The sequence below is a fragment of the Dendropsophus ebraccatus genome, chromosome 8 (genome assembly GCF_027789765.1).
Source record: "Dendropsophus ebraccatus isolate aDenEbr1 chromosome 8, aDenEbr1.pat, whole genome shotgun sequence".
Taxonomy (NCBI): Eukaryota; Metazoa; Chordata; class Amphibia; order Anura; family Hylidae; genus Dendropsophus; species Dendropsophus ebraccatus.
Window position 1 is genome coordinate 51,484,024 of NC_091461.1, and position 16,074 is coordinate 51,500,097.

A 16,074-nucleotide genomic window follows, 5' to 3' on the forward strand; every position below is an offset into this window, starting at 1 on the left:
TGCTAATTAGATTGTTCAGTGCATTGGGAGTTGGTATTACAGCTCTCTGTGCACCAGTCCTCCTGCCCGTCCACCCTCCTTATAGGCACTCTGCAGTGATGAGTGGCCTGGAGTGACATAACTGTAGAGCAAAGTAAATTTTTTTGGATGAGTGCAGCTGTTGTTTATGTTTACTAATGGTAATATACCCTCATACAAATATATACAGACACTCTAGGTCCAGCTTATTTGAATAGAAATGTATGTCTTTTCCATTAAACCAATCCCATTTAGGTCAATGTGTATGTATTTTATAAATGCGAATATACCCTTACCACCCCATACAAAACAGAGACAATTCTTTACTACAATATGTTAGTAACTAGATAAAAAAAATATATTGACAAAATAGGCTGGGTCCAACAATGGGGTTAAAAATGGTCTTAATTTTAAAAATGATCAGGGAAGTTTTAAATAATTAAATCTGCGTAGTCTGGAGGAAAAAAAGAAAAGGAAATAATTGAAACCTTTTATATGCATTCAGTGAGGTTCAGGAAGGAAGTGTGTTTGATAAGAAGCTATACACAAGAACAAAGACACAATCTGAGGTTAGCGGGGGGCACAAGCCGAAGCAACGTGAGAAATTATTTCACTAAAAGAGTAATAGGTGCTTGGAATCAACTTTTAGCACTTGCGGTCAGCAAATCCATAGTAAAGACTCCTTTACATGGCATATACTGTATATGACTACGTTCACACGATGTTACTTTTCTATTAATCACTGCGGTTGTTGCCGATTTGCAACAACGGCCATGATTAATAGAAAAGTTACATTGCACTGCAGTCAGAGGGGATCCCGGCTGGACTGTATACACATAGTATAAACTTCGGCTGGGATCCCTGGTGGCTGCAGGAAAAACTGACATGTCACTTTTGTGCGTCCGCTATTCATTGAATAGTTTCCGCACAACACTGACAGCTCACACAATGGAAAGTGCGGCTCTGGCCACACTCACCATTGTGTTCTATGGTGAATAGGGATGCGGGTGCACACGGATGCGTCCACATCCCAATTCAGCACAAATGAAGTTCACCCGGCAGGTACTGTCCGTGATGAAATTCACTGACTACAGCCTTTCTGTGGGTTACAGAATGGCCAGTGACATACGTAGGGTGAACCCGGCCTTTATGTATAAGCATATATCTATCCTAAAATAAAAATATATTTACAGTATATATACACATAGGCAGGCTAGAGGGACCTACTGTATGCTTCTATGTTGTAGGTGTTGTTTTATTTTTTTCATAGTAATGTTTCCTTTATTTTTAATTGTTAGCCTTCTATGTCTACATCAATATTAACTGCTTTTATCTATCCTCTTATCTTTCTAGGTCCTAATACAAGGTTTTGAGGTGTTAGCTCACAATAGGCTCTCTAGCATACCAAACAGTAATGTAAATAGAACAGAGTCTAAGTCCTTATTACATAAGCTGCAGAAGAGAGACAAGAGCTGTCCAGAGGGCGAACAATATACAGGAACTCTCTGCTGTAAGGTTTGTAGTGCAGGTAAGCTGAATTTCACTAGTGGTTTGACATATCTGCTGCAGTAAATACCATTCCCATGAATGAGAAGCAAAAGTAAAAACAGGAGATGGCTGGAAACAGCCGTACCCGAATGATAACCAGCGCTGCCCAACAAAGTATTCAGGAGTAAAGTGAGAGTAAAAAAACGTAAACATTTATTAAATAATGCACATATTACGCGTTTCAAGAGTACTAGGCTCTCTTCATCAGATTGAGTGCATGGTACAGGTAGTAACAACAAGGTTTAAATACATAAAAGGGCGCCAATCACGCCCACTAGCTGAGAGAGAAAAAAAAGTGTAAACAATAACACACTGGACACACATGTGAAAGCAGAATAGCGGGATGGAACTGTATAGTGATCATATGGACAGGGCCGCCGATAGGGCAGTACAAGTGGTACTGCCGTATGGGGCCTGGACCCTAAGTGACATGGGGGGGGGCCCGCCGGCTGCCGCCCCCCGTCCGCTACGCTAGGGGGGCCCGCACGGCCCCCCTTGCCACCTTTTTTTGAGCATCCCGAGAAGCTGCGGCCGCGAAGCTTCTCGGGATGCACTGATCGCTTTGATGTTCCGCCCGCACATTGAGCGGGCGGAACATTAAAGCGATCAGAATACAGCAGCAGGACCTGTCAGCGTCCTCCTCCTGTATTCTCTCCCATAGGCTGCCGGCACTTCATACCAGCAGCCTATGGGAGGCCGGAACGTGACCTCTCCGGCAGGCAAGATCATGTGACGTCATCACGCCTGCCGGAAGTCCCGTCCCTGTGGCTCGCAAGATGGAGCCCGAAGAGGAGGAAGAGCTGCTGCCTGCACAGCGCGGATTAGGTGAGTTATTATTAGCTCATGGGGGGCACCTCTGGGGGCATCTCTGGGGGCATTATTAGTATATGGGGGCACCTCTGGGGGCATTATTAGTATATGGGGGCACCTCTGGGGGCATTATTAGTGTATGGTGGTACCTCTGGGGGCATTATTAGTGTATGGGGGCACCTCTGGGGGCATTATTAGTATATGGGGGTACCTCTAGGGGCATTATTAGTGTATGGGGGTACCTCTGGGGGCATTATTAGCTCATGGGGGCACCTCGGGGCATTATTAGTGTATGGGGCACCTCTGGGGGCATTATTGGTGTATGGGGGTACCTCTGGGGGCATTAGTGTATGGGGGCACCTGTGGGGGCATTATTAGTGTATGATAGTACCTCTGGGGGCATTATTAGCTCATGGGGGCACCTCTGGGGGGCATTATTAGCTCATGGGGGCACCTCTGGGGGCATTATTAGTGTATGGGGGCACCTCTGGGGGCATTATTAGTGTATGGGGGTACCTCTGGGGGCATTATTAGCTCATGGGGGGCACCTCTGGGGGCATTATTAGTATATGGGGGCACCTCTGGGGGCATTATTAGGGTATGGGGCACCTCTGGGGGCATTATTAGTGTATGGGGGCACCTCTGGGGGCATTATTAGTATATGGGGGCACCTCTGGGGGCATTATTAGGGTATGGGGCACCTCTGGGGGCATTATTAGTGTATGGGGGTACCTCTGGGGGCATTATTAGTTCATGGGGGCATCTTTGGGGGCATTATTAACTCATGGGGGCATCTCTGGGGGCATTATTAGTGTATGGGGGTACCTCTGGGGGCATTATTAGTTCATGGGGGCCACCTCTAGGGGCATTATTGGTATCTAGGGGCACCTCTGGCGGCATTATTAGGGTATGGGGCACCTCTGGGGGCATTATTAGTGTATGGGGGCACCTCTGGGGGCATTATTAGTGTATGGGGGCACCTCTGGGGGCATTATTAGTATATGGGGGCACCTCTGGGGGCATTATTAGGGTATGGGGCACCTCTGGGGGCATTATTAGTGTATGGGGGTACCTCTGGGGGCATTATTAGTTCATGGGGGCATCTTTGTGGGCATTATTAACTCATGGGGGCATCTCTGGGGGCATTATTAGTGTATGGGGGTACCTCTGGGGGCATTATTAGTTCATGGGGGCCACCTCTAGGGGCATTATTAGTATATGGGGGCACCTCTGGGGGCATTATTAGGGTATGGGGCACCTCTGGGGGCATTATTAGTGTATGGGGGCACTTCTGGGGGCATTATTAGTATATGGGGGCACCTCTGGGGGCATTATTAGGGTATGGGGCACCTCTGGGGGCATTATTAGTGTATGGGGGTACCTCTGGGGGCATTATTAGTTCATGGGGGCATCTTTGGGGGCATTATTAACTCATGGGGGCATCTCTGGGGGCATTATTAGTGTATGGGGGTACCTCTGGGGGCATTATTAATTCATGGGGGCCACCTCTAGGGGCATTATTAGTTCATGGGGGCACAGCAGGGGATCCTACATACAGGGGCATCCCACATTCCTACTCGCTTTACTGCACATAACACCAAACAGCGCAGTTACTATGGGAGCCTACAGGGGGGAGAAAGGAAAGGAAGCTGCTAGAAATGTGCGGAGCCTAAATTGTTTGTCTCGCAGGTTCTGAAAAGATGAAACATATCTGGAAGGAATCATCATGGAGGACTGGGCCGGATGGAGAGGAAAAGGAAAAGTGACGCCTCAGATCAAAGAAGACGTCACCTGTGAGTCACTGTATGACACTTTTCTTATTTTGTAGAACATCATTTAGTAGGGGCGCCCCGAGGTGACAGCTACTACATTATCTGTACTCAGAGATATCACTGTGTTATCTGTGCTGTTATATAGGACTACAGGTGACATCTACATTATCTGTACTCAGAGGGATATCACTGTGTTATCTGTTGTGTTACATAGGACTGCAGGTGACTACTACATTATCTGTACTCAGAGATATTGCTGTGTTATCTGTGGTGTTACATAGGACTGCAGGTGACAGCTACTACATTATCTGTACTCAGAGATATCACTGTGTTATCTGTGGTGTTACATAGGACTGCAGGTGACATCTACATTATCTGTACTCAGAGATATCACTGTGTTATCTGTGCTGTATTCATGTGTGCTGGTGTCTGTATACATGTGTGCTGGTGTCTGTATGTGTGTATACATGTGTGCTGGTGTCTGTATACATGTGTGCTGGTGTCTGTATGTCTGTATACATGTGTGCTGGTGTCTGTATACATGTGTGCTGGTGTCTGTATGTGTGTATACATGTGTGCTGGTGTCTGTGTGTGAGATCAATTCTAGAGAACTGGCTCATATACCCCATTTTCCCCAGTGGCTTAAAATGTAACCTCTGTTATACAGTTATAAAATTGTAGAACCTAAATGTGAACAAGGTGCAATTCAAATAGACACTTATTTGTATAGCTGTCTCTTGTGCTCTGTATGCAGTGCATTATATTCACCCTTGCAACGTACAATTTATAGCGTGTCTACAAGCCCAGCGGGGCTCATTATGATGGAGACTAAAACTTATACAAGAGTGGGGTAGGGGTTCCCCTGTATTCAGAATGCTGTTGAGTGCTAGGCAATGCCCCGTCTAGGATTATTGAATTTCGAGGGTCTATGCAGAGCAGGATAAAGACACCTCTGCTGCACAAACAGGAAGCGTTCTCACCGCCATGTATTCCCTATCACTGGCTTGGGTGAGATAAACTAGTCTGCCTGGGGGGGGGGGGGTGTGATTTGTATATGCTCACTAACATGGAACAGCCTCATTATATTAGCCTTATCAACATATTCTATGTTAGTGAGCATACCGGGGGGGGGATATTGGTGAACATATACAAATCAAACAGCCCCCCAGACCCTCGAAATTCAATAACCCCAAACGGGGCATTGCCTAGTACTCAACAGCATTCTGAATACAGGGAACCCCTACCCCACTCTTGTATAAGTTTTAGTGTCCATCATAATGAGCCCCGCTGGGCTTGTAGACACGCTATAAATTGTACGTTGCAAGGGTGAATATAATGCACTGCATACAGAGCACAAGAGGCAGCTATACAAGTAAGTGTCTGTATGGTGACATTTAAATTGCACCTTGTTCACATTTAGTTTCTACAATTTTATAACTGTATAACAGAGGTTACATTTTAAGCCACTGGGGAAAATGGGGTATATGAGCCAGTTCTCTAGAATTGATCAGAACCAAATTATACCTCCCAGCAAGGCGTGGGTCAAACACACAATTTTTTTTTTTATCAATGTGGGGGGCCCAGACACTTTGGTTGTATGGGGCCCCGAAATTCCTGATGGCGGCCCTGCATATGGATACCGGTGATTGTATAGTCTGGGGAGCGGATAGCCACTATATGATATGGATAGAAGGATCATCAGATCTTTAATGTGCCATGGCTTAGGCAGCGCAAAGAATGATATAAATCTCGGGCCGCTATCTCAGGCTGCTATCGGGGCTGACAGCGGTCACGAGACAAGAGAAGACCAATGGCAGATGGAGGAGTGTCCGTACGGCAGCCAATGGGGGCCAGGGGATTACGCTGTCTAGGATGACAGGAGTCATGTGACCCGAGGCGACCAATAGTCTGTAGGGGAGTGTCCGCGCGGTGGCCAATGAACGCTGGGGAATAACGGAGATGCGGCTAAGCCGGGCGGCTACAGAATCGTCACTGGGCTGGGTAAATACAATGATATTAAAGCGGTAATGTATGTTAGAATCTGTTGGGATTATTTGTTATGATTAGACCGGAGACCCATGTCGGCAGACACCACATCTCGCAGATAGCTGTCAGAGCTAGTGGGGACACGTGACAATAGGAATCCAATAGCTAAAAAGGAAAACATCCAAATGGCCAATAGGAGTGGAGGGGCCCGAAGCTGTTGCATGGATGAAGGGATAGAAAGTAGCAAAGAGTGAGATAATGAGTACATAGATACTAGTAGCGCATAGAAGCTAAATAATAGCGCATAGAAGCTAAATAATAGCGGACATACAAATACTCAGGAATACATCATGATTCATATAAGTATATACCTGCTAAGGGAACACAACATAAATATAAAAACTAAAGAGTAGTAAATATAAATAAAAGTATATATATATATATATATATATATATTGATATACATGAAGGTAAAAGGACCATAATATGCTTAAAAGAATGCCTAAAAAAATATAATTAAATGCCTAGATAAACGAATACATGCATATATATATATAAATACGTATATGTGAAGAAAAAAAGGAAAGCATAGGTGCGCAACCGGGTGGATACATGAGTACACACAAGTGAATATCTAAATATAGAGCTCAATATCCTTTGTAACAGAGATGCCACTAATGTAAAGAGAGCATGGATTAATACACATTTTCAATGTATTCGTTTAAACCCTGGGGAATGAGTGTTTTTAATTTAAATATCCAGAAATTTTCCCTTTTTCTCAGGCTCTGGAATCTCTGACCACCCATGTCCTTTTACCTTCATGTATATCAATATATATATATATATATATATATATATATATATATATATATATACTTTTATTTATATTTACTACTCTTTAGTTTTTATATTTATATTGTGTTCCCTTTGCAGGTATATACTTATATGAATCATGATGTATTCCTGAGTATTTGTATGTCCGCTATTATTTAGCTTCTATGCGCTATTATTTAGCTTCTATGCGCTACTAGTATCTGTGTACTCATTATCTCACTCTTTGCTACTTTCTATCCCTTCATCCATGCAACAGCTCAGGGCCCCTCCACTCCTATTGGCCATTTGGATGTTTTCCTTTTTAGCTATTGGATTCCTATTGTCACGTGTCCCCACTAGCTCTGACAGCTATCTGCGAGATGTGGTGTCTGCCGACATGGGTCTCCGGTCTAATCATAACATGTAATCCCAACAGATTCTAACATACATTAACGCTTTACTATCATTCTATTTACCCAGCCCAGTGATGATTCTGTAGCCGCCCGGCTTAGCCGCATCTCCGTTATTCCCCAGCGTTCATTGGCCACCGCGCGGACACTCCCCTACAGACTATTGGTCGCCTCGGGTCACATGACTCCTGTCATCCTAGACAGCGTAATTCCCCGGCCCCCATTGGCTGCCGTACGGACACTCCTCCATCTGCCATTGGTCTTCTCTTGTCATGTGACCGCTGTCAGCCCCGATAGCAGCCTGAGATAGCGGCCCGAGATTTATATCATTCTTTGCGCTGCCTAAGCCACGGCACATTAAAGATCTGATGATCCTTCTATCCATATCATATAGTGGCTATCCGCTCCCCAGACTATACAATCACCGATATCCATATGATCACTATACAGTTCCATCCCGCTATTCTGCTTTCACATGTGTGTCCAGTGTGTTATTGTTTACACTTTTTTTTCTCTCTCAGCTAGTGGGCGTGATTGGCGCCCTTTTATGTATTTAAACCTTGTTGTTACTACCTGTACCATGCACTCAATCTGATGAAGAGAGCCTAGTACTCTTGAAACTTGAATATGTGCATTATTTAATAAATGTTTACATTTTTTACTCTCACTTTACTCCTGAATACTTTGTTGGGCAGCGCTGGTTATCATTCGGGTACGGCTGTTTCCAGCCATCTCCTGTTTTTACTTTTGCTTCTTGTCCACACGGACCCCTCTTTTTGGGAGCATCCCGTTCATGTACCCTCAACTAGCTTATGCAGCCTGACACCGCATCAGAAGGATCCTCGCCTGGACCTACATTTGGATCACCTTTCTACTTACCTACCCTAACATCAGGGTGATACGCACTAAGCCCAAGGGGCAACAAGGTGAGCCTTGCAACTTCCCTTTTCTTATCACCACCAACATTTGCGGTATCACACGAGGCGCCGTCCTCTGCCTGTTTTTTCTCCCTCTTATTCCCATGAATGACCTTTGTGACCTTTTACTTTGCATGTTTTCCCTTTTGCCTTCTAAACCCAATTTTTTTTTTCTATATACAGAGACATATGGGGGGGGGGGGGGGCATACATTCTGACGGTACTTCCGTGCAGATAGGGGCAGAGGTCAGCTAAGGCCCTGCCCCCTTTACCAGCCACACCGTTTTCGGCTGCTGAGCCTGGGGCTGGCTCCTGGGGGCCCCCCTGGTCTGGTGAGTTATCATAGGGAGATGTAGAGATGCTAAAAGAGGAGGTCAGGCAGGTCAGCAGCTGTACAACACTGACCTTAGCTATGGATCCAGGTAACACCCCGGCAGGTAGTCCCTAAAACCTAACTAACCTGCTCATTTAAAGCTGTTTCAAAACTAGCACAACCATCATGCTCTGGTAGCCTCCAGCTGTCAGATCAGGGTGGAAGTTGTACTTCTACCTGTCAGACCAGGATGGGAGTTGTAGTGTTTTAGTTTCAGCTGTCTGGCCAGAATAGGAGTTGTAGTGTTGTAGTTCCGGCTGTCAGATCAGGAATGAAGTTGTGGTTCCAACTGTGAGGTCAGGGTGGGAGTTGTAGTTCTAGCTGTAAGATCAGGATGGGAATTGTAGTGTTGTAGTACCAGCTGTGAGATCAGGATGGGATTTGTAGTTCCAGCTGTCAGATAAGGACGGAAGTTTTAGTTCCAACTGTGAGGTCAGGGTGGGAGTTGTAGTTCCAACTGTGAGGTCAGGGTGGGAGTTGTAGTTCCAACTGTGAGGTCAGGGTGGGAGGTGTAGTTCCATCTGTGAGGTTAGGGTGTAGCACTGGCGTCACGACAAAAAACATCCCTGGCTGAGCTCACAACAAAACACCCGACATACCCACCACAATTTCAGCTGTGAGATCAGGGTTAGAGTTGTAGTTTTAGCTGTGAGATCAGGGTGGGAGTTGTAGTTGCAGCTGTTAGATGAGCATGGAAGTTGAACTTGCAGCTGTCAGATCAGGATGCGAGTTGTAGCTGGAGCTGTCAGATCAGGATAGGTGTTGTCCGGGCCGGCTCCAGGTTTTGGAGGGCCCTTGGGCGACAGAGCCTCAGCGGGCCCCTTTGTATAGCAAATCATGTGGCATCACATGAGTGTCTCTATCTCTCCATTCTGTGTAGGTATACAGCAGTGTATTACATACGTATTATCCTCCTGTATGAGTGTGTATATATCTCCCCATTCTGTGTAGGTATACAGCAGTGTATTATATACTTATTATCCTCCTGTATTAGTGTGTATATATCTCCCCATTCTGTGTAGGTATACAGCAGTGTATTACATACGTATTATCCTCCTGTATGAGTGTGTATATATATCTCCCCATTCTGTGTAGGTATACAGCAGTGTATTACATACTTATTATCCTCCTGTATGAGTGTGTATATATCTCCCCATTCTGTGTAGGTGATCAGCAGTGTATTATATACTTATTATTCTCCTATATGAGTGTGTATATATCTCCCCATTCTGTGTAGGTATACAGCAGTGTATTATATACTTATTATCCCCCTCTTGTATGAGTGTGTATATATCTCTCCATTCTGTGTAGGTATACAGCAGTGTATTATATACTTATTATCCTCCTGTATGAGTGTGTCTCTATCTCTCAATTCTGTGTAGGTATACAGCAGTGTATTATATACTTATTATCCTCCTGTATGAGTGTGTTTATATCTCCCCATTCTGTGTAGGTGATTAGCAGTGTATTATATACACACTCATACAGGAGGATAATAAGTATATAATACACTGCTGTATACCTACACATAATGGAGAGATAAAGACACACTCATACAGGGGGATAAGTATATAATACATTGCTGTATAATACACAGAATGGAGAGATATATACACACTCATACAATAGGATAATAAGTATATAATACACTGCTGTATAATACACAGAATGGAGAGATATATACACACTCATACAGGAGGATAATATCTCCATTCTGTGTAGGTATACAGCAGTGTATTATATACTTATTATCCTCCTGTATGAGTGTGTATATATCTCCCCATTCTGTGTAGGTATACAGCAGTGTATTATATACTTATTATCCTCCTGTATGAGTGTATATATCTCTCACCATTCTGTGTAGGTATACAGCAGTGTATTATATACTTATTATCCTCCTGTATGAGTGTATATATCTCTCACCATTCTGTGTAGGTATACAGCTGTGTATTATATACTTATTATCCTCCTATATGGAGGAGGGGGCAGGCAGCACAGGCTGCCGTGCAGTGTGCCCCGCCCCCCTCTCCTCTGGTCCGACGCACAGAGAGGCCTGGAGGAGCCACAATATGACTTCAGTGGCTCACCAGTGCCCCCCTCATCCCTGCGCCTGGGTCATCCCCCCCACAGCCTCAGGTAATGATGTGTGCGCTCACAGCACAGCACCACCTGCACACAGTGCAATGTGTGTCAGTGTGCGTGCGCGCAGTGAGAGGGAAGTGAGAGGGGAAGAGATGGTGTGGGCAAGTGCCGGAGGGCCCCTTGAGGCACTGTGGGCTCCGGCACTTGCCCGAGTATGCCGGGTGCTGGCGCCGGCCCTGGGTGTTGTAGTTGCAGCTGTCAGATCACGATGGTAGCTGTAGTTTTGCTTCAGCTGGGGACCCACATATTGGGGAACACTACCATAACCAAGTCATATAGTACAGGTAATCCTCCTGACACCATAATTGCCATACAGAGCGATTCTCTGCCTAATCAGATATTGCCCCATGTTACAAGGCCAGCAATCAGCTGATAGGCAAGAAAATGCTCATTTGTCGGCTGATCGTGCACTTTAAATTTGTCAAAAAATACACGGCTTCCTGACAATCTCTTGTCTGCTTTCTAATAGGAACATATGCAAAGTCTGACTGCAAAGAGGAACACGGTGAACCAGAATGCAAGCCTTGTACACAAGGAGTAGATTACATGGATAGAGACAATGTCTACAATCAATGCCATATATGTTTGCAGTGTGACACTGTGTCAGGTATGTAATATAGTAATGTGGTCCTTTTCTGCCAACAATCTTCTCTGTTTCTATGTATTATATATTAAGACATTTTCTACACTTGTTCTCCTACCTTCTAAGTATTCCCACACCACCCACTTCTTTAGACAAGCATAAAGCCTACAGTTAGAGCAGTTAGTATCTGAATATCTGAATGGGTATGGCCCACAATTGTTTTAGCATGGTGTACTTTAGCATAGAGAATTTTTTGGATTTCATTTCTGATGAATTCTCCCCTTCCAATTTACCACCAACTCCAAAGATGCTTACCCACTAAAAGGAGCTCAAGAAAGCAACCCACATCAACAAGGGTAGGACTGTAACAGGGCTCACACACAAGTTTTGGGAAGTGGTGGCAAGGAAGCTTATACAGTGTGGTGCTGTCAACTCACAACTTTTTACTTGACTTATCCCATTCAGGAAAGGCTCTTAGCTTGAATGGTAACAATTTGTACCAAGTCTATAAAACCAGCTTTCCAAATGTAATGACAATCGTCAGTGTTGCTGTGATTGTGGACATTCCCAGTCACAGATCACCAGCTACCAGACCCTCGTACAACTCTCTGAACAGGCTGCTTGTGGTCTCCCTTGGTTACAATATGGCTGCACTCGCATTCATCAGCCCCTATGACCACACATTGCCTCTTTTCTATCCTCTTTTTGGTTCTTCCCTAATTCTAGTTGCTGCTGTGGCTTCACATGCTGCTCTACACATGATATGATTAAAGGGAATCTGTTAGTTTATGGACTGTAATCATAGAACATGGGGATAAAGCCTAACAGTGTTAGCAGTTTGGAACATAAATTACAGCTGAAAGGTTCCCTTTAAGTAATACTAAAGGGGATATTAGGTGGGGGCAATACTTTCCATAGTAGGTGAGGTGGGGGCACTGCTTTGCATATTGCTGAGGTGAGGTGTGGGCACTACTCCTAAGTTGGGGACAATACATTGCATATTGCCCAGGGCTCCATTTTCTATTACATAAGACAATAGGAACTTGTCTATGAACCTGATAATGTGAGACAATAAATGTCTAATAATAAAAGTGAAAGAAAAAAAAGCGAAATGTGTATTGATAACTTTGGGTTATATGATACAATATTATGTGTAACGTGATTTATTCCTGCTCTATCTCTTACTAACAGCTGTATGTAAATTACCAGAAGTGTTTTTTCCCCTGTTGATGATAGGGATAGTCTCAGTAAGATATTTCAGTTTCATTCTAGTGCCTTTCCAGAAGTTAGATCTGCAGTGATCAGATTATTGATAGGTTATCGTCATTTTGTGTTGAGACAATCCCTCTACAGGCCCTACAATGGTGAGAAGCAGGGGAGTTTTTCCAATTACAAGCACAGCCTTGGCAGACAATGTCCGGTCACATTCTGTTAAACATGTATCACGTAACCAATAATCCTAATATCTGGATTACATGCTGGATATAAATATTGCTACTTATCTTTATGATTTCCAGGTCAAGAAGTGCTGGAAGCCTGTACAATAAACCACAATACTGTATGCAGATGTAAAGAAAGTTTCTTCTGTGACCAGGAAGTTGCTGGATCTGCTGGCTGCACACAGTGTAAACATTGCGAAAAGTAAGAGTGTAAAATATTATCGACTATTTATATATGTAATAATTGTCCTGGGCATTCACTTTGCACCACTGTACACTCATACTTGCCATTTCTCTTGGAATTTATGGGACACTTTCACAAAAAGGAAAGTCTTTATGGACTTGCAGTAAAGTAGGGAAATCTTATTCGTTCAATGTGCCCCCTTAACATTTAATCACCTGTGCTCATCCCTATAGTCTTCTTTATTGCCACTTGCTGCCAGAGACAAAGCCCTTAGCTGGGACCAGTGTCAGGATGTTGTCTGTGTGATGGGTATCCAGTCTGCTATGTATATACAGTGCTTACGGAAAGCATTCAGACCCTTTAAATTTTCCACACTTTGTTTCATTGCAGCCATTTGGTAAGTTCAAAAAAGTAATTTTTTTGCACATTAATGTACATTCTGCACCCCATCTTGACAGAAAAAACTGAAATGTAAATATTTTTGCAGATGAATCAAACAAGAAAAACTGAAATATCACCTGTTCATAAGAATTCAGAGCCTTGGCTCAGTATTGAGTAGAAGCCCCCCTCCTTTTTGAGCTAGTACAGCCATGAGTCTTCTTGGGAATGATGCAACAAGTTTTTCACACACGGATTTTGGCATTCTCTGCCATTCATTCTTGCAGATCCTCCCCTGTTCCCTTAGGGTTGGATGGTGAATGTTGGTGGATGCCATATTCAAGCCTCTCCAGAGATGCTCAATTGGGATTAGGTCAGGGCTTTGGCTGGGCCAGTCAAGAATGGTTGTTCTGAAGACCATTTGTTATTTTAGCTGTGAGCTTAGGGTCATTGTCTTGTTGGAAGACTAACCTTCGGCCCAATCTGAGGTTCAGAGCACTCTGGCCACTACTGCTGCAACTAGAGGGCCAGGTCAACTTTGCTTGTGATTTATGTCAAATAGAAGCTTACTTTTGCCCAAAACTAAAGCAAGGAAGCTGCAGGGAAAAGAAACTTCCCATAGGTGTTCAAGGAGCAGGATAGAGGAGAACAGGGATAGTCATACACTTCCTGTTAAAGGTTATGTTCGCACTGAGTAATCCGGGCAGAATTCTGCGGTGAAACTTTCCGCTACGGAATCCCGTTTGCCTCAGTGTGCCATAGCCTGTCTATAGGAGAGTGTGCGCTCCTCCACTACCGCCGCTCTCTGCTCAAAGAAAGAACATGTCACTTCTTTGAGTGGAGGAGCGCACGCTCCACCATAGAGAAGCAGTGTCACACTGAGACAGGCAGGATTCCGCAGCAGAAAGTTACGACGCAGAATTCCGCCTGATTTACTCAGTGTGAACATACCCAAAGAGTAAGACACAGTACCATCATAGCAAAGCCTGACACATAATTTTACATTTGCACAGTTTTATGCAAATTTTTCTGTTGGTATTTTAGGTGTGATGTATACGCTGAAGAATGTACACCCACCAAAAACGCAGTGTGCAGTAACCGTAAGTTAAACTTTTTTTTTCTTATTAATCTAATTAAAGAGAAAAAATTATACAGAATAAATGGGATATAATGTCAAAACCACCAGTTAAGGCTGGAACAGATGAAAAAAACTAATTGGCGTATTTTGCAAAAGCAAGTGGTAAATATTGAGCATGTTTATTATTTGGATGGTTATAATATTGATAGTTATGGGCTAAAAAAATAATGATCGTTTTTACGCCCGTAATGATCAAAATGCAGCTATATTTTCACCTCAAAAACCATTGTGTTAACGTACCCTGAAACTGCATTTGACAAACTTGCTTGTGCTGTAAATAGTAGCGTCATTAATCAGTTTATAACTTAACAAAGTTCTGTTTACCAAAATTATTCTTTTATCCAGATTCACCAAGACACGGCCAAGTCTGGATAATTTCAGTAGCGAGTACATTCATAGTTTGTAAGTACAAAATTGTTCTCTGAGCCTTTTTTACAATGTTGCTAGAAGTAACTAAAATTTGCCTTTCAGAAGGTTGATGATATTTTTTTACTACATGAATGGGTCTTGAACTTAAAGGGAACCAATCACGCCGAAATTGCCCCCATTGATAAGGAAGCGTGCTGGTACATCAGCCAGCACGCTTCCCAAACATCCCCCTGTCCCCTCCGTCCCCTCTTTTGTTAGCCCGTAATCTTATTTTTGTGATGTCCCGCGCCGTATGCTAATCAGCCCCAAGTAGTCAAGGTGGGCTGAACTAGTCAAGGTGGGCTGTACTAGTCACGGTCCTGGGCGCTGTAATCACGCCCAGAGGGGCGTGATTCAAAGACCTTCGCTCCGCCGACGTCATCTCTGGCCCGCGCTCACGTCGTCGGCGCGCCGCGTCTTTCGCATGCGCAGTATGGCGGGAGAAGACGCTGACGTACTGCGCGTGCGCGGCGTGCGGAAGACGTCGGCGTTGGAACGCAAGCGCCGCCGACGTCTTCCGCACGCCGCGCACGCGCAGTACGTCAGCGTCTTCTCCCGCCGTACTGCGCATGCGCGGCATGCGAAAGACGCGGCGCGCCGCCCACGTGAACGTGGGCGAGAGATGACGTCGGCGGAGCGAAGGTCTTTGAATCACGCCCCTCTGGGCGTGATTACAGCGCCCAGGACCGTGACTAGTACAGCCCACCTTGACTAGTTCAGCCCACCTTGACTACTTGGGGCTGATTAGCATACGGCGCGGGACATCACAAAAGTAAGATTACGGGCTAACAAAAGAGGGGACGGAGGGGACAGGGGGATGTTTGGGAAGCGTGCTGGCTGATGTACCAGCACGCTTCCTTATCAATGGGGGCAATTTCGGCGTGATTGGTTCCCTTTAATACCACACTGATGTAACTTTATGATGAATACAGAAAGTCATTTGTAAGTGTTGGGTAGGGTCACACCATGTGGAAAATCAACAGCATTTATTATTGGATTATAGATGAGATTTAAAAAAAACAAAAAAAAAACAGCCTTATAAAAATATAAATATAAACATATAAATATAAATATTGTGCATAAAAAACTGCACAATGTCTGTGTAGAAATTGATCTAGGATGTGGACTTTAAATCTGCAGCAAGTCCATTATGCA

At 44.3% G+C, this 16,074-nt stretch overlaps 1 protein-coding gene across 1 annotated transcript in view; it reads left to right on the forward strand.

The window, feature by feature from the left end:
• The window catches only part of FAS (Fas cell surface death receptor), a 40,612-nt gene that overhangs the window by 8,106 nt on the left and 16,432 nt on the right, over nucleotides 1-16,074 (forward strand). Inside the window, exons 2-6 of the mRNA XM_069980350.1 lie at nucleotides 1,372-1,546; nucleotides 11,259-11,396; nucleotides 12,890-13,013; nucleotides 14,418-14,473; nucleotides 14,857-14,913. Of these exons, the coding sequence (XP_069836451.1) occupies nucleotides 1,372-1,546; nucleotides 11,259-11,396; nucleotides 12,890-13,013; nucleotides 14,418-14,473; nucleotides 14,857-14,913 (550 nt within the window). The remainder of the gene's footprint in view (nucleotides 1-1,371; nucleotides 1,547-11,258; nucleotides 11,397-12,889; nucleotides 13,014-14,417; nucleotides 14,474-14,856; nucleotides 14,914-16,074) is intronic.